The sequence below is a fragment of the Excalfactoria chinensis genome, chromosome 9, assembly GCF_039878825.1.
Source record: "Excalfactoria chinensis isolate bCotChi1 chromosome 9, bCotChi1.hap2, whole genome shotgun sequence".
In the NCBI taxonomy this organism is placed as follows: Eukaryota; Metazoa; Chordata; class Aves; order Galliformes; family Phasianidae; genus Excalfactoria; species Excalfactoria chinensis.
Window position 1 is genome coordinate 8994193 of NC_092833.1, and position 13778 is coordinate 9007970.

General features: G+C 52.6%; 2 protein-coding genes across 5 annotated transcripts in view; both read left to right on the forward strand.

The window, feature by feature from the left end:
- Window positions 1–3140, forward strand: part of LOC140256096 (D-beta-hydroxybutyrate dehydrogenase, mitochondrial-like) — a 16924-nt gene extending 13784 nt beyond the window's left edge. For all 4 annotated transcript variants that reach the window (XM_072344347.1, XM_072344348.1, XM_072344349.1 and 1 more), the window contains one exon: window positions 1063–3140. In XM_072344347.1, coding sequence (XP_072200448.1) covers window positions 1063–1544 — 482 coding nt within the window. In that variant the 3' untranslated portion in view covers window positions 1545–3140. The remainder of the gene's footprint in view (window positions 1–1062) is intronic.
- Window positions 3141–10230: 7090 nt separating this feature from the next.
- APOD (apolipoprotein D) lies at window positions 10231–13611 on the forward strand. Its single transcript, XM_072344356.1, has 5 exons — window positions 10231–10328; window positions 10746–10892; window positions 11152–11273; window positions 12187–12275; window positions 12647–13611. The coding sequence occupies exons 2-5, from the start codon at window positions 10770–10772 to the stop codon at window positions 12880–12882; spliced, it is 570 nt and encodes a 189-aa protein (XP_072200457.1). The 5' UTR covers window positions 10231–10328; window positions 10746–10769; the 3' UTR covers window positions 12883–13611.
- The last annotated feature ends 167 nt before the right edge of the window (window positions 13612–13778 follow it).

Here is a 13778-nt window from a genome sequence, read left to right on the forward strand (position 1 = left end):
TCATGGAATAAATGAGTCCGTAACAGCCATTTTAGATGGAATACGTGAAGGTGGTTACCATCAAAATTCTATTTTATGGAGGGGGGAAGATACCTATGAGCAAAGCTCTGAAGGATTTCTTTATTTAGTGTGTGTGGGAGAATGCTGGTACAGCTATGTGTTCTGTGAGGACAGAAAGAGGCTATATTGAGCAGATTGCTCAGATACCACTTCCAGAAAGTACCCACTAAACAAGCTCCATCTTACTACAAAATGCCACTTATCAATCAGGTCAGTAAGTGGTTCTCACAGTCCCTCCAAACATGGGTTTGCTCTGTAATGAGAGCAGAGCCACCCACTTGTTTCTCAGCTAAAATTTCAAGCTGCAGAAATGTGTCATACTCCATGGCTGTGGAAGTGCTCTTTGTGATGAGATTTCAAGGGCCTGTTTTGTAAGCGTGGACAAAACTGTAATCCCACATATGTTGGAAAGACAGTTCCCCACAGAGGGGTGGCTACCACTGCCCCCTAGACAGTGACCTAGCATGAGCTGCCAGGGCTCTGCCATTAGGCTGACATGGGCTGCTCATAGGAGTTTGAACGAATGCTCTTTGCTGCTCCATAGACAGAAGCACATCAAGTCTCTTCTCCATTTATCCCAAGCATGTGCTGCTGTAGATAGTCCTGACCAGCCAGTGGGGTGAGCAAATTACAGTGCTTGTGCTGCAGGTTCTTCTGCTGGTTCTGCTGGTGCATGTGGGTGTAAGAGCATACAGCTAGTAGCCTGAGAAGATAAAGACACTGACTGACTTGGGAATTAGAAGGAAGGAGATGTCTTGTATGCTTTGTGCATCCTTAAATGTGTACCACCAGCCAGATGAGGCTGGCCTGATGGAGTCTAGAGAGAGAGAGAGGCTCCTGAGAGAGGATTTGGACACTACTTCAAGATACAGATTTTACAAATCAGTGCCATCCAACAAAGCACCTTTTTACTAGAATGTTGTCACTGCTGCTTCTGCAGCCCATGCTGACCTCACTGGGAACAGCCAGTTAGTCATTTCTCAATGCTTTTTTCTCCTCCAGGCCGCGTAGTGAATATCACAAGCATGTTAGGAAGGATGGTGAGTCCATCTCGCTCCTGCTACTGCATTTCCAAGTATGGGGTGGCAGCCTTTTCCGACTGCCTGCGGCAGGAGATGTATCGCTGGGGGGTCAAAGTCGTCCTCATCGAGCCCAGTAACTTCGTGGCAGCGACCGGCATCCTGACAGAGGACAGCATCGACAAGCAGGCTGAGGTGCTGTGGAGTGGAGCCAGCAGCACCGTGCAGGAGGACTATGGGAGGGAGTATTTCACTCGCCACGTGGCCCTGATGAAGTCCTTTGTTAACAGTGGCCTGAAGGACATGTCTCTTGTCTTGAATGACATCACCAACATGCTCATCTCCGCACACCCAAACAACCGCTACAATCCCATGGAGACCTACTGGTGGATGAGACTGCAAGTCATGACCCATCTGCCCACTGCCATTGCTGACTGGCTTTACATTCCTGGAGCCACACTGTGAAAGGCCATCCTTCAAGCATCCTTCCAGCGCTTGTTTGTACACACAGTTTAGAGTTGACTTAGTTCTACGCTGATCACTGGTGCATCTCCTCTTTAGATTTTATGTGCCTTCAGTTTAGTTGGGTTATGGCTTCACGTTTTGTGTTGTGGGATGCTGAGAAAAGTTATGTCTTTTCTGTCTCTTTCCTAACTTGGTCTTTCCTCTGCTGCCCTGATTAAAGTTGAAAGGTGTTTTGCTTTTAACTGTGGAGAAGCAAGAGAAAGGTTAACATAATGGGTCAAATATGTGGCTAGTGTAACTAGGTCAGCTGAGTTCCCCTAGTGATAAATTGGACTCATTACTGGGCTCCTGGTTTTCCTTACAAGGATAGGCTGGTAATAGCAGAGTGAAGCTGTTGCTATGAGATGTCTCAAAGGGAAAAAGCTAAAATGGGAAACAAAAGCAGTTTTCCATTTGATTAAAAATGGGTCAGTCACAGCCTTATTTTGTTTTCACAGTGCTGGTAGGAAGCTCTGCTGCTCCATAACTGTTTGCTCTTTCCATGAAAACAGCCGCACTGCCTCTAAACAGCCTCATTACCTAATTGCAAAGAAGGGCTGTTCCCTCCCAGCACTGTGATCAGGAGCTGCTGGAGCCAGGAGCCGGAGACAGTCTGGGCAGGGAAGAGCCCTGTAATAACTCCTGGTGTGTGAGCTGCCCCTCAGCCAGTGGTCTTTCCACCCACTGCCGATGAGCTTTGTGAGACAGTCTTGAATCTGAAGTAGCAAACAAATTTGACTTCTTTAACTGCAGTGTCAGGTACCAGTTGAAAAAAGGCACCGTGTGGTCAGTTTGGTCTGACTCTGAGCTCTGGAAGGATGTTTCAGGTGATGTGTTTCTTTTGAATCAATACTGCACAATGAAATCTCTATGTCACACACGATTGTCTCCTCAGAACTTCATGACAACTGATATGAGCTACTTCTGCAGAATACCCCCGAGGGTCTCTCCTGTTGGCTGTATCCAGAGCATTCAATCATTTTTCCAAGTGCTGAGGCTGCCAAACCTCACACCTTCTGTCCTCTTTCCAAGCGGTGACCACCAGCAAAGCAGCTAGTGGGGATCTGCCCTCTCATTCTAGGGTGTCAGCCTCCCATTCTGCTGCTACATTTTGTTCTGTGTTGTCTTATGTGAGATTAAATGAACATAAGAGCTTGTAATTTGCTCTTACCTCATCTATCTCAGGTAGCTATGACTTTGAAGCTGTGCCATAAACTTTTATATGCTGCTGTTTGTAACTGCTCGGAGGCTGGATGCAGCTGTGAATGCTGTGATGCCTGAGGAGGCAGCTGTTTTCCTTTGGATATGCTGCGGAGGTAGCTTGTATTACAGATAATTTCTGAAAATGCTGTCCATGCAGTTCTTTTTTTATTTCAGATCATAATCACGTGGAGACTGTCTGGGATCCAGCACCCAGAATGATTCCACAGTCCTACTGAACTGCAGCTTGTTTAGGCAGTGTTGAAATCACTTCTGCCCCTTGCACTGTGAAATGGGAGTAATGTTAAGTAGCACTAATTTGCACAGAGGAAAATAAACTGTGAGATTTGTAAAGCACATGTCCGTGTCTCCAGTGCTCGTTTCTCCAACATTCTGAACGTCTCAGTGTCCTGAGCAGTTTTGTGTTGGTTGATTGTAGCCATTATTGCTCGGGTTTACTTGGAGAAATGGGAAGTGAGATGTTTGAGCTGCTATTGGAGTTGATGGCTTCAGTTATCAGGCCAGCTCTTCTGTGCAAGGTGGCTTTGTACTAAAACAGTGACAGTATTGAGATCCTTCCTCCAGCAGCTCTTGGCCTGGACTGATGGAGGGAATGGGTGGAAGGGAAGAAGGAATTGGAGAAAAGGTTCTTCAGAAGATCCCAATTTTGGAGCCGTGCCTGGGAATCGCTCACTGCTGGCTGTTTGTGTTCAGTCTTTGATGCAAAGCAAAAAGCCTCTTAAGTTGTGCTGCGTTTGCTTAGGTCTTCTCAGCTATCCAGTTCAGGGAGGTCTCAACAAGTGCACTGCCTGTGTTGTGACTGCTGTTCCCAGACCAACAGTGCACTTAGAGTTCCGCAGGTCCTGTGTTTCTTTAGGAAAAGGCAGCTGGAGAAAGGCCTCGGCAAGCACACACGTTACCGCTGTTTATATTTTATGTGGTTTCCCTCAAGTGACATTGGTGAGAAAGTGTTGATACAAGTTATTCATTGCCTCAGCATTCTACGTGTAACTAATCCAAATGCTACAGCTGTCAGGTAATAAGGATTAGCTCTTCTTACAGGAAGAACTGAGACTTGCAAGCCAAGAAGTGCCCAAGGCCATGTGAGGACCTCATGCAGGGTCAGTGTTAGGATTTCACAGCATGTGAGCCCCAGTCCCTTCGTCTGTCCCTCTGAGAAATGCTTGGGTGAGCTGCCACAGCCCAGTCTGATTTCTGCTTTGCTGGGAGCTCTGTGTGGATGGCTGGTGGTGAGAGGAGCAGAGTGCTGACGTGGAAGAGCAGCTATCAGATGTTTCTGCACAGTACGCAGGCTCTGATCCAGCAGGAGAGAGCCAAGCTGACCGAGCTGGGTCCCTTACCTCCCTTACCATCTTGAACTTCCAGCAGCTGTTTGCTGTCCAGTGAGAACTTGGTTTTAAAATCTGCTCCCTGAGGCAGATCTCTGTAGCATGTTGCATTGTGCAGTCACTGAGGGCAGATTGTTGTCTTGCTAATGAGTAACAGAAAGAAAACATTCAGTCTTTTTGGGAATGACCTTGAAGCGTGGAGGACAGGGAACTCTGGAAATCCATGTTCATTGCTGCTGTGGTAGCCTGTGAGGAGCTAGGCTGTGGCTTTCCTACAAAGGGCCAGCTGCTAAGTCTACGGCACTCCTGCCTTTTCCTGTGTGTTCTTCATGGTGCCTTAAGACATACAGCACCTTCAGTCTTTGCAAAATAGTTTTGTTTTCCTGGCCGCGTTGAGTTAGTTCTCTGTGATGCCTCTGGGAGCTGAGGAGTGGTTGTCTGCATGTTGTGTTTGCTCTGGTCCAGCTTAACACAGCAAGGGGACTCCTGCAGCCTCCCATATGAACTCTGTGAATTTGTCTGGGTGCTCCAAATAGCTCCAGGATCTCTCTGTCTGAACCACAAAACAAGTCCCAGAATAGTGACAAGTCTCAGCGTGTGACCCTGACCTCAGAGCACCCGTGGTGCTTGGCTTACACCCAACGTGAGTCCTCAACTGGCAGCACAGGGAGAGAGTTTACAGGGTGAGGTTTGTTGGGGGTGGAGTAAAGAAAGATCATCTCTAGAAGTCCAGAGAAACCAGAAGGCTCTTCTAAGCAGCAAGAGCTGCAGAGGAAGTGTTTCAGCTGAGGCAGAGGCGAGAAGTTGCTATGGAGATCCCTCGTTGATGATCTTGTATGTGTTTAGCTGTACAGGGAGATACACAGAGAATAAGAACGTATGCTTCTTCCTCTGGGCTTCAGCAGTTGTTACCGCAGCTGTGAGTGAATTATACCATAGGTCTGCTGTTCTTGTATGGTTGGAAGAGCTCAAACAGGTGCAGAATTGGTCAGGAGGTGAGTGATACCAAATGTTAACTGCTGCGTTGGAATGGTAATCTGCAGTCTGCTTGGCTGAGAGAAAAGCCAGCATCTGGACAAGTGTTCATAGGCAATGGTGTGTAATTTCTCTTAGATAACGTTAACAATCGGAATATTTCTATGCGCCACGTTCCTTCCAAATGATGGTCTCGCAGGCACTGTCTGGTTATTGAGCACCATCAAAAAGTAAAAGTGAAAAAGGCAAGGGATGTGAGCTGCTCTACTCTGCTAATCGGGCCCAATACTCTTTTCTCCTGGCCAAAGGGTGCATGTGACCAATTCATGGTGTGTTGGCAACAGCCTGTGGAGCCTATTGCTTTGACACCTGGGATGGAGGTGGATGGGTGTTGGATTTAAGAAGCCCTTTGTGCATATCTGGCTTTGAACCTGTAGCTGAGGAGCTGTATTTCTGCCAGAAACAACTCTGGGAAGGAGGCCAGTGATAGCAATGTTCTCACACACAGCATGGACATTGAAAAGCAGCAGGGGACATTGCCCGGGGCTGCTCTCCCTTCTGCAGTGCAGTCCTGTTGCTTCAAAGGTCTACATGGAGACTGGGGTACCCAGGGCTCCTGGTCTTCAACCCTCAAACACCTCCTCCACCAGCAGGGGATGCAGACAGGAGAGGAACAGTTCCTTTCATAACTGCTTTTCACGTATCTGAAGACTGTACTCAGTCTTGACTACAGAACCTTCCATCTTTAAACCTTTCCAGCCAGGTCATTTTTGAGCACTGAAGTGCATCACTGTGCAGGCAGCTGTGGCCTCCCGCTTAGGTGATGAGCGACATTCAGTCTGAGAGACTGAGAAGGTTAGACAAATAGATTCACGTGGTCTGGCAAAGAGGGTTTCGGGTGCAGAAGCTGTAAATGCACGTGCTGTCCCTACCCACTTCTGCTAGCTGGAGCCACTGGGTTAAAGCACCATGCACAAATTCAGTTGGATCTTGTCCTTGAGAGAAGATCAAAGATGAACATCAGCGTTATCATCTGGAAAAAAGCATTCAACGTGTTCAATGAAGGTTAGAAGGCTGTACTAAAGATTACTACAACAGCTACATCTGCTCCGCAAGGCGGCTGAGCCCTGCCCTGCACTGACTGCTGCTGGCCCAGCTGCACCCACTGCAACAGTGCCACCCAGCGTGCCTCAGCTGGAGGCTCCTTATGTGCTTTACGGATTGGAAACCATTCCATGTGTCCTAGGCCTTAATCTTCCTAGCCTGGGGGCTGCCCTGAAGACAGTGATGCTGTAAATAGCGAGACAACAGCAGCAGCAGCAGCTGCCTTTCCGGCTGGGGTTTCAAAATGTGAGTTTTCAGCATCTTCTGTGACCACAATGCTGAAAAATGCCTTTCTAACAAACCAAAACCGATACCAGCGTATTTCTCAGCCAGCTGCCTGAGTGCTGGGGATGGGAGAGATGCTTCAAATAGCATGAGAGCTTGTAGCAGAGCCAGAGCCACCTCTGGGGCCTGGCTTGGAGCCAGGTGGAGTGTGTTCATTCTCAGCAGAGCTGGAGGAGCCTCAGGGATGCTACCGACACGGCCGGATCATATTCTCCCTTGGCATGTGTTCAGGGAGGTAGCACAGCTGTGCCTTCACCTAGAGCAATGATGTGAAGTAACAGTTCTGCCCCGGTAGAAGCTCAAGAGGCACGATGGTGCAGTGACTTCTCCGGCAGCCTCTTGAGCTCCCTCTGCCTGTGATCAGCATCCTCGTACCTCTGCCGCTGGAAGGTATTGGAAAGTGGAAATCCAAATCCGCTTTGTTGTTACAGCTCATGTCCAAATGGCTGTTACCTCTTCCATCAGCTGAATCATTTTTGCAGCAGAATAGAAGACATTGCTCCAGACTTCTGCGTGAAAGCTGCAGAAGTGAATTAATCATTCCTGAAATCCCCTGACTTGCACAAAGCTCACCGTGAATGGTGTCCGTGTGCTATTTCAAAGCCTAACTGTGGGTTGAAACAAAGTCAGAGCACTGAGTGCAGAATATATGTTATTTATTTTCCTTGCAGTGTAAGCTCCAGCTGGGGAACACTCAGGCCTGTGTTGCAGCCCAGCAGCCTCACTGCAGCCACTCAGTGTGCAGCCATCCCTTCTGTTGCAATGATTTGCAGCTCGTGCAAAGTCCCACCGCAGCTCTAAGTGTGCTCAGTGACTATTTTTAAAGCGTTTGAGAAATGTTTCAGATTGCTGGGAACCACTTAAGGACTCTGCCAAAAAGTGGATACGTGTGGGAAGGAGTGCATGAGCCAGGCTGCAGTGCTGACACCTGTGGCACGGCACAGCATGGCACAGCACGGCATGGCACAGCACGGCATGGCACAGCACGGCATGGCACGGCACAGCCTGGGGAGCTGCTGCACCCCTCCTGGCTCCTCCAAGTGGAGCTGAACACATGCTGTGCCTGGTACACAGCACACAGAGTGATAACGCAGCAGTGAAATGCAAAATAAAACCTTGTTTGCCCTTATATAGCGGCACACAGCATGGTGTGGGGCACCTCTGGGTCAGGCTGGAAGGCTGAGATCAACACCTTCCTGAGCTCTGGTCTTTATAGTGAGCATGTCTACAGGGGTGAAGTGCTGCAGGGCCTAAGTTGTATCGTTGTTCCACCTTAGCAGTGTAGTCCTGTCTGAGGAGACTGCCCAGCTCGTACCTCTCTGTCCTTGTTTTAATTTGCTGTTTCATTTTTTCTGCTACCAGGCAGGCAGGGACCCCACTGACTTCTCTCCCCAGGGCTTTGTCCATCCTGACCAGGCTGGCCTCCACTGCAGCCTGCACGGCCAGGATTGCTTTGACATAATAGCATCTTATTCAGTTTCATGACTCCTTAAATCTCTCTCTGCCTTCTTGCATTTTGAATATGTAATTGGATGATTTCTGAGGTGGAAAATTACTCACTAATGTACATATATGAATCACAACATCTTTCGTGCAGTCACCTTGGAACACGTTCCTCCATCCCAGAGGCCACTTCTTGCTTCCAGAGCTTGTTTACTTCCTTTGGTACTGTAGCTGTAATTGGAATTTTTACACCATTTTGCACAAATAGATTTCAAAGCACTTTCTGCCACTCCTAGAAACAGAGAAGAATTCCCACCTGCCCTTCTTTTCTCTGCCTTTTCCCCTCCGGGCTCATTTTTGTCTCTATACACGTTTTGGCCTGTTTGGTCTTCCCAAAACCACATTTCCTTTAGAGAAGGCAGAAAAACACCCCAAAGGAACTTGCAGGGGCAAAGACAGAGAAAGGGAAGGAAGGAGCCTCCTGTATGAGGAAGAGCCACCCGTGCAGTGTTGGCTGTGTGCTGGATCTCAGCCCTGGCCCTGGGACACTCTCACCCCAGCACTGAGGGCAGGAGCTGCTGGTGTCCCATAGCAGAGCCTGAGCTCCTGGTCGCTGTAGCACCTCTACCACAGGCGTTTCCAGCTGCTCTGTACTGCTCCATCCTGCACAGCTGGGGTGCTGAAATCCCGCAGCAGCTCCACTACCCTGCCACAAGCAGCAGCCCCAGGAGCCATCCAGCCCCGCATCCACCGCAGCCTATGCTGCCTGAGAAGCACTTCCACATGAAGCTTCTGACCAGCACCACAATCAGTGTGCACACTGTGGTGCTCTCCGTGGCAGAGGTGGATGGGGAGACAGCATTTTAATGGAGACCCCTCCCTGCCTCAGGGTCTCAGTGCAAGGAGGGGTTCTGTTGCCTGCTGCCCTAGGCTGGCATCCCTGGGGTGCACAGTGAGGAGCGGGCAGCAGCATCTGCTTAGTGTGTTTTGTCACCCAGACGTGGAGGGAAGCCCCGTTCCTGCAGGCAGCATTCCGGGCACCTCCTGCTCTCCCTTGGCCCCATTTCCCCCACCACTCCTCCTTCCTGTGCTCCCAGCCCTGCCCCAGCTTCCTGCCCTTTGATGTGCCTCCCTCCTCTGCCCAGGGCCAGAGCCACACGCCAGCTGGAGATGAGCTCTCTGCACCCCACAATTAAACTGCTCGGGAGGCTCAGCTCCCCCCTGACCATTGGCTCTGTGTGGCCAGGCAGAGACAGAGGGACAGCCCAGGCACCAGGCAGGCCCAGCAGCCAAGGCTCAGCTGTCAACTCACCTCAGTTCTGCCTTCATGTACCTGGGGGGGGCATCATGGCCTGACTGCCTCTGCACGGGCTTTTTGAGAGGGATGTTTGTGGCTCTTGGGGCACCATGTGGGCAGTCAGGGGTTCCCTAGGATGTGCACACACATACAAGGGCACGCAGAGTGGAAGACTCAGCAAAGATAAGGTTTTAAAGACAGTAATTGGCCACACAGGGCAGCTGGCTGTCACCCAGCTCCTTGCATAACACACAGGTCCGGCGGACTCACAGATGACTGCACTGCTGTCAGAGCCATTTGCCGGGCACCTGTTGGAAGAGCCGTCATGTCGATGCAGAGCTAATTACACTGACACCTTTCACTCGGGATGAGGCAAGTCTGGAAAACAAACTGCCAAAAGACCTCGTGGCTCCTCAGTGCAACTGCGGTGCCTCCTGTGACTCCATCCTCCCCGTGCACTGGAACTGACCGTGATGGCCAGGAGCTGCCTTGCACAAGCACAGCACACACTGCCGGCCCGTGTCACTGGGCAGACCCCACGCAGAGGTGGTCGAAAGGAGCCAGTGCTCCTCCCAGCAGGAGATCCCACTGTAGGGAGGCCACGGGGCAGCACCACAGCACGGCCCAGGCCCCATTCAGTGCCCTTGAGGACACTGAGGGTCCGTGGGACATTGGACAGGCTCTGTGCGAGGCCGGCTCACCCAGGAGCACAGTGATGGGCCGGTGCAATAGGGCAGGGCTGCTGTGCCTTCTGCGGGCTTCTCCCTCCCGCTGCGTGCAGCCGCAGGGCTGTGAGCAGCCGGCCCAGGCTGCCCAGCAGCAGGGAGAGGAGCGCAGAGTCGAGGGGTGCTGTTTGCATGAGTGAGCAGCCAAGGCGCAGCCCATCCCTGACCCCGTACCAGCTGCGGATCCAAGGCAGCTGACCGGCCCTCCGCAAAGCAAAACACGTCCAGGGCCAGGGAGTGGCTTGTGCCGGTGCTGTATAATGAGAATCCCGGCACGCTTATAAAACGAGGCGCGGAGAGCTCCCTGCAGAGCTGTTCTGTGCGGACCTGGTCCCCCGCGGAGCATCGCTGTGCCTCGTCAGCCAAGGTATGTGTCTGAACTAGGAGATGCTGTGTTTGTCCGCAGACGGACCGTGCCCTGCAGCTGGAGGCAGACTGGGCTCATCTTCTGAACTCGGGGAAATGCCGCTCCTTGCTGGACGCAGAGCAGCTCCGTGCCTGGAGCGTGTGGGCAGAGTCCTGGTACCGGGTCTGTGTGGGGTGGGTGGCACAGGTCTCACCCGGCTCTGCACTGGTCAGCACCTCACAAAGGACGCTGCATCATGCCCGGGGCACAGGGCTGTGCTGCAGGACAAGTACCCTCTGCCTCCTCACAGCACATCTCGCAGGGGTTGGATCACACTTTATTTGGTGTTGATGAAGTTGTGAGCACCGCGGCACATGAGGATGCACTGTCCCTCCTGCCGCCTCTCAGAGCCAAAAGCAGCTGTTTTCCTCCTTCCCAGGTCTGTTTCCCACCAGCACGGCCATGCTGGGAACGGCAGTGCAGCTCTCAGTCCTGCTTGGTCTCCTCGGCTTGGGGAATGCACAGGTGTTCCACATAGGACCATGCCCGGACCCACCAGTGCAGCAGGACTTCGATATCAACAAGGTGTGAAGTGATTCTAAAGCCTCACAGCAGGTTAGGTGGCACAGGAGCAGTGGCACAGTGCTCAGCTGTGGGCCGGCGGTGACCTGGATGCCCCATGGCAGCAGTGATACTAATAACACCCTGCTCCTGGTCCAACCCAGCCCTGTGCAGGAGCAGCTGCCCTGCTGCAATGCCCACAGCTCACATAAACCCCGTGGGCTCAGTCGTTCCACCTCCAGCCCCTGTGCTCCAAGCTTCTCTCTTGGCTTTCTTTTCTCAGTATTTGGGAAAGTGGTACGAGATAGAAAAGCTGCCCTCTTATTTTGAGAAAGGAACCTGCATCCAGGCAAACTACTCGCTGAAGGAGAATGGGAAGTTTAAAGTGATCAACAAGGAGATGCTGTAAGTGCCGCTGTGCAGGCTATGCCTGTATTGGTTGTGCTCCCACCGCCCCTCCTCCTGTCCCAGGGGGTGATTTTTGCCCACATCCCCTGTTTATGGCTGCTGGGGGAGGCACAAACATGTTGATGTATCAGGCTCCATGGTAGCCCTGGTGCCATGGGGTGCCAGTGACAGGAGGAGCACGTGAGCAAGCAGGGGGGATGTGCCGTCCCTGCGCTCCCTGGCATGGCATGGGGACTTTGTTCTGCCTCACAAGAACAGCAGCGTGGCACCAGGCACCTTGTGTCCGGCGGGGAGCTGTGCTCCTGCTGCTCTCCAGCCGTGCCACATTGTCCCTGCAGCTCCCATGCTGGCAAACAGCTGTGTGCTGTTTGTGGGATGCGGGCGGGTTGCCAATGGGGCTGCGCACTGCCGTCCTGGATGTTCCTGTTTCACAAGAAACAGTGACACTTTCCTGCCCCGTGGGCAGTGTGCAGTTCCTGAGGTACATGGCGGATAAAGGCAATTATCAGATGGGTGGCCAAGTGGCAGAGCCTGCTACCAGCAGGGCCATGCTCGGCACCTGCAGTGGAACAAACCCCAGCTCACCGAGCAGGGATGGGCCACTGGTGTGTGAAAGAGTGTGCTGACCTGGAGAAAATGCAGGTGATTAAACAGAGGTGAACACACACACAAACGGCAGGGACTGGCAAGCACAGGCATGCTGCACAAGGTGCTGGGCTCTGCCCGTCCTGCAAGGGGAGGTCTGTACCTTTGGTGTATTCTGGGCACAGGACGGTAGGAGGGGTCTGTCCCTGCTGGTCGGAGAGGTTTCTGGAGATGTAATGTCCTGCCCACAACGTCAGGAAATTGAAATGTGATTTCCAGCACAGCTGAGATGATTTCACACTGCCCTGTGTCCTCCTGCCCTTAGTTCCAGTGGCAAAATAAATGAAATCGAAGGAGAAATCATGCACACAGACGTGAAGGAGCCGGCCAAGCTGGGTGTCAGCTTCAACTGGTGTAAGTATTGCTGATGTGAGTAGGCTGAGCTCTCTTGCAGCAGAGAAGCAGAGCCACAAAGTGAGGGGCGAGCCTGCCCTGGGGCCTGGCAGCACAGTGGGGTGAGGGCACGGGGCTCCGAGCTGGCAGGGGCACGAGGCACTTAAGTATGGACAGTACTCTGCCAGAGGACTGGCAAGCAAATTGGGTCATGGCGTTAACTCCCAGCTACAGCTTCCTGTGCAGGGCTTTGTGGCGCTCTTGGGTCCCTCTGGGCAGAGCAAGAAGTTCCAATGGGGCTTTGTCAACAGGGCCAGCAGTTTCACAGCTCAGCAGCAGCAAAAGGGTGCAGGAGTAGCTGCCTGCAGTGTAACTGAGCCTCTCTCCCCCAGTAATGCCCTCTGCCCCATACACGGTCATCTCCACTGACTACAAAAGCTACTCACTGGTGTACTCCTGCACCAGCATCTTCTGGCTTTTCCACTTCGAGTACGCCTGGATTCTGTCCCGAGCTCCTGAAATGCACCCAGACACCGTGGAGCACCTGAAGAGCATGCTCCGGTCCTACAAGATCGACACTGACAAGATGATGCCCACAGATCAGCTCAACTGCCCCGCTGAGATGTAACCACAGCCCCGCACAGCAGGCCAGCTCCAAACTGGGCTGCTTCCCTTATTAGCCATTAGTGTCTCTGTGTAAGTGAGCAAAGCAATGTTCCCTTCGCTCACAGTAGTCCGCCAACCCCGGGCACCCCGTGCATCACTCCTGCTGTTGCTGTTCCTGATGTTCCTCTCATTCCATCTCATCCCACCTGACTGCTGCAGCATGGCTGACTGCAAGCTGACGGGGGAAGACAACCAGCCCCGATACGCAGGCATGGGGCTCTGCTGCGGCCGTGGGTCCTGCAGCACGTGGATGCAAAAAGCTGAGAGATTCAGAGGAGACTCATCACGAACCCAGTTTTGGTTCTGATGCTTCTAGGCCTGCTGGGAGGACAGGGGCCAGTGCTGCAGCTGGGCCCAGGCATTCTGAGTATGCTTCCTCTGCAGGCAGCTGCCACATCTGATCTCCTCCCTAGAATTCAGATTTGGGCTTTTGTATTTAAAGCCTGAGAAGTCTCCAAATGCCCAGAACCTCATTGCAGCTCCTTCCCGGGGTCTGCACGTGCCCCCACCTGCCCCCATTGAGGCCTCACAGAGCAGCAGGTCCAGCACCTCATGTTCTGATGCAGCCCATAGCGGTTCCTACCCGGCTCGTTCCGTGCCCCGCTTCCGCAGCCCGCCCTGCTCAGCGCCTCGCTCCCCTGCAGCTCTGCTCGCATTGCACCAACGCAACTCATTAAAAATGAAACCAAGCAGCTGCTCCAGGCCCTCTGTGCTTCCACGCGCCTGTGAGGGACTCGACCAGCCCCCGCCTTCCCCCTCTGCCCCCGGCCTTGTGCTCCCGTGCTGCACCCCGCCGCCCCGCAGGGCTGCACGCAGCCGCCACGCTCTCGCCATCGCCCCTTTACACCCGCGCGCTCA

Bases quoted from the DNA above. Each gene is read 5' to 3' on its own strand.
- APOD (XM_072344356.1), top strand. From the start codon at position 10,770: ATGCTGGGAACGGCAGTGCAGCTCTCAGTCCTGCTTGGTCTCCTCGGC. The intron at 10,893-11,151 runs GTGTGAAGTGAT...TTCTTTTCTCAG, and splicing joins AGGACTTCGATATCAACAAG to TATTTGGGAAAGTGGTACGA. The intron at 12,276-12,646 runs GTAAGTATTGCT...TCTCTCCCCCAG, and splicing joins GGGTGTCAGCTTCAACTGGT to TAATGCCCTCTGCCCCATAC.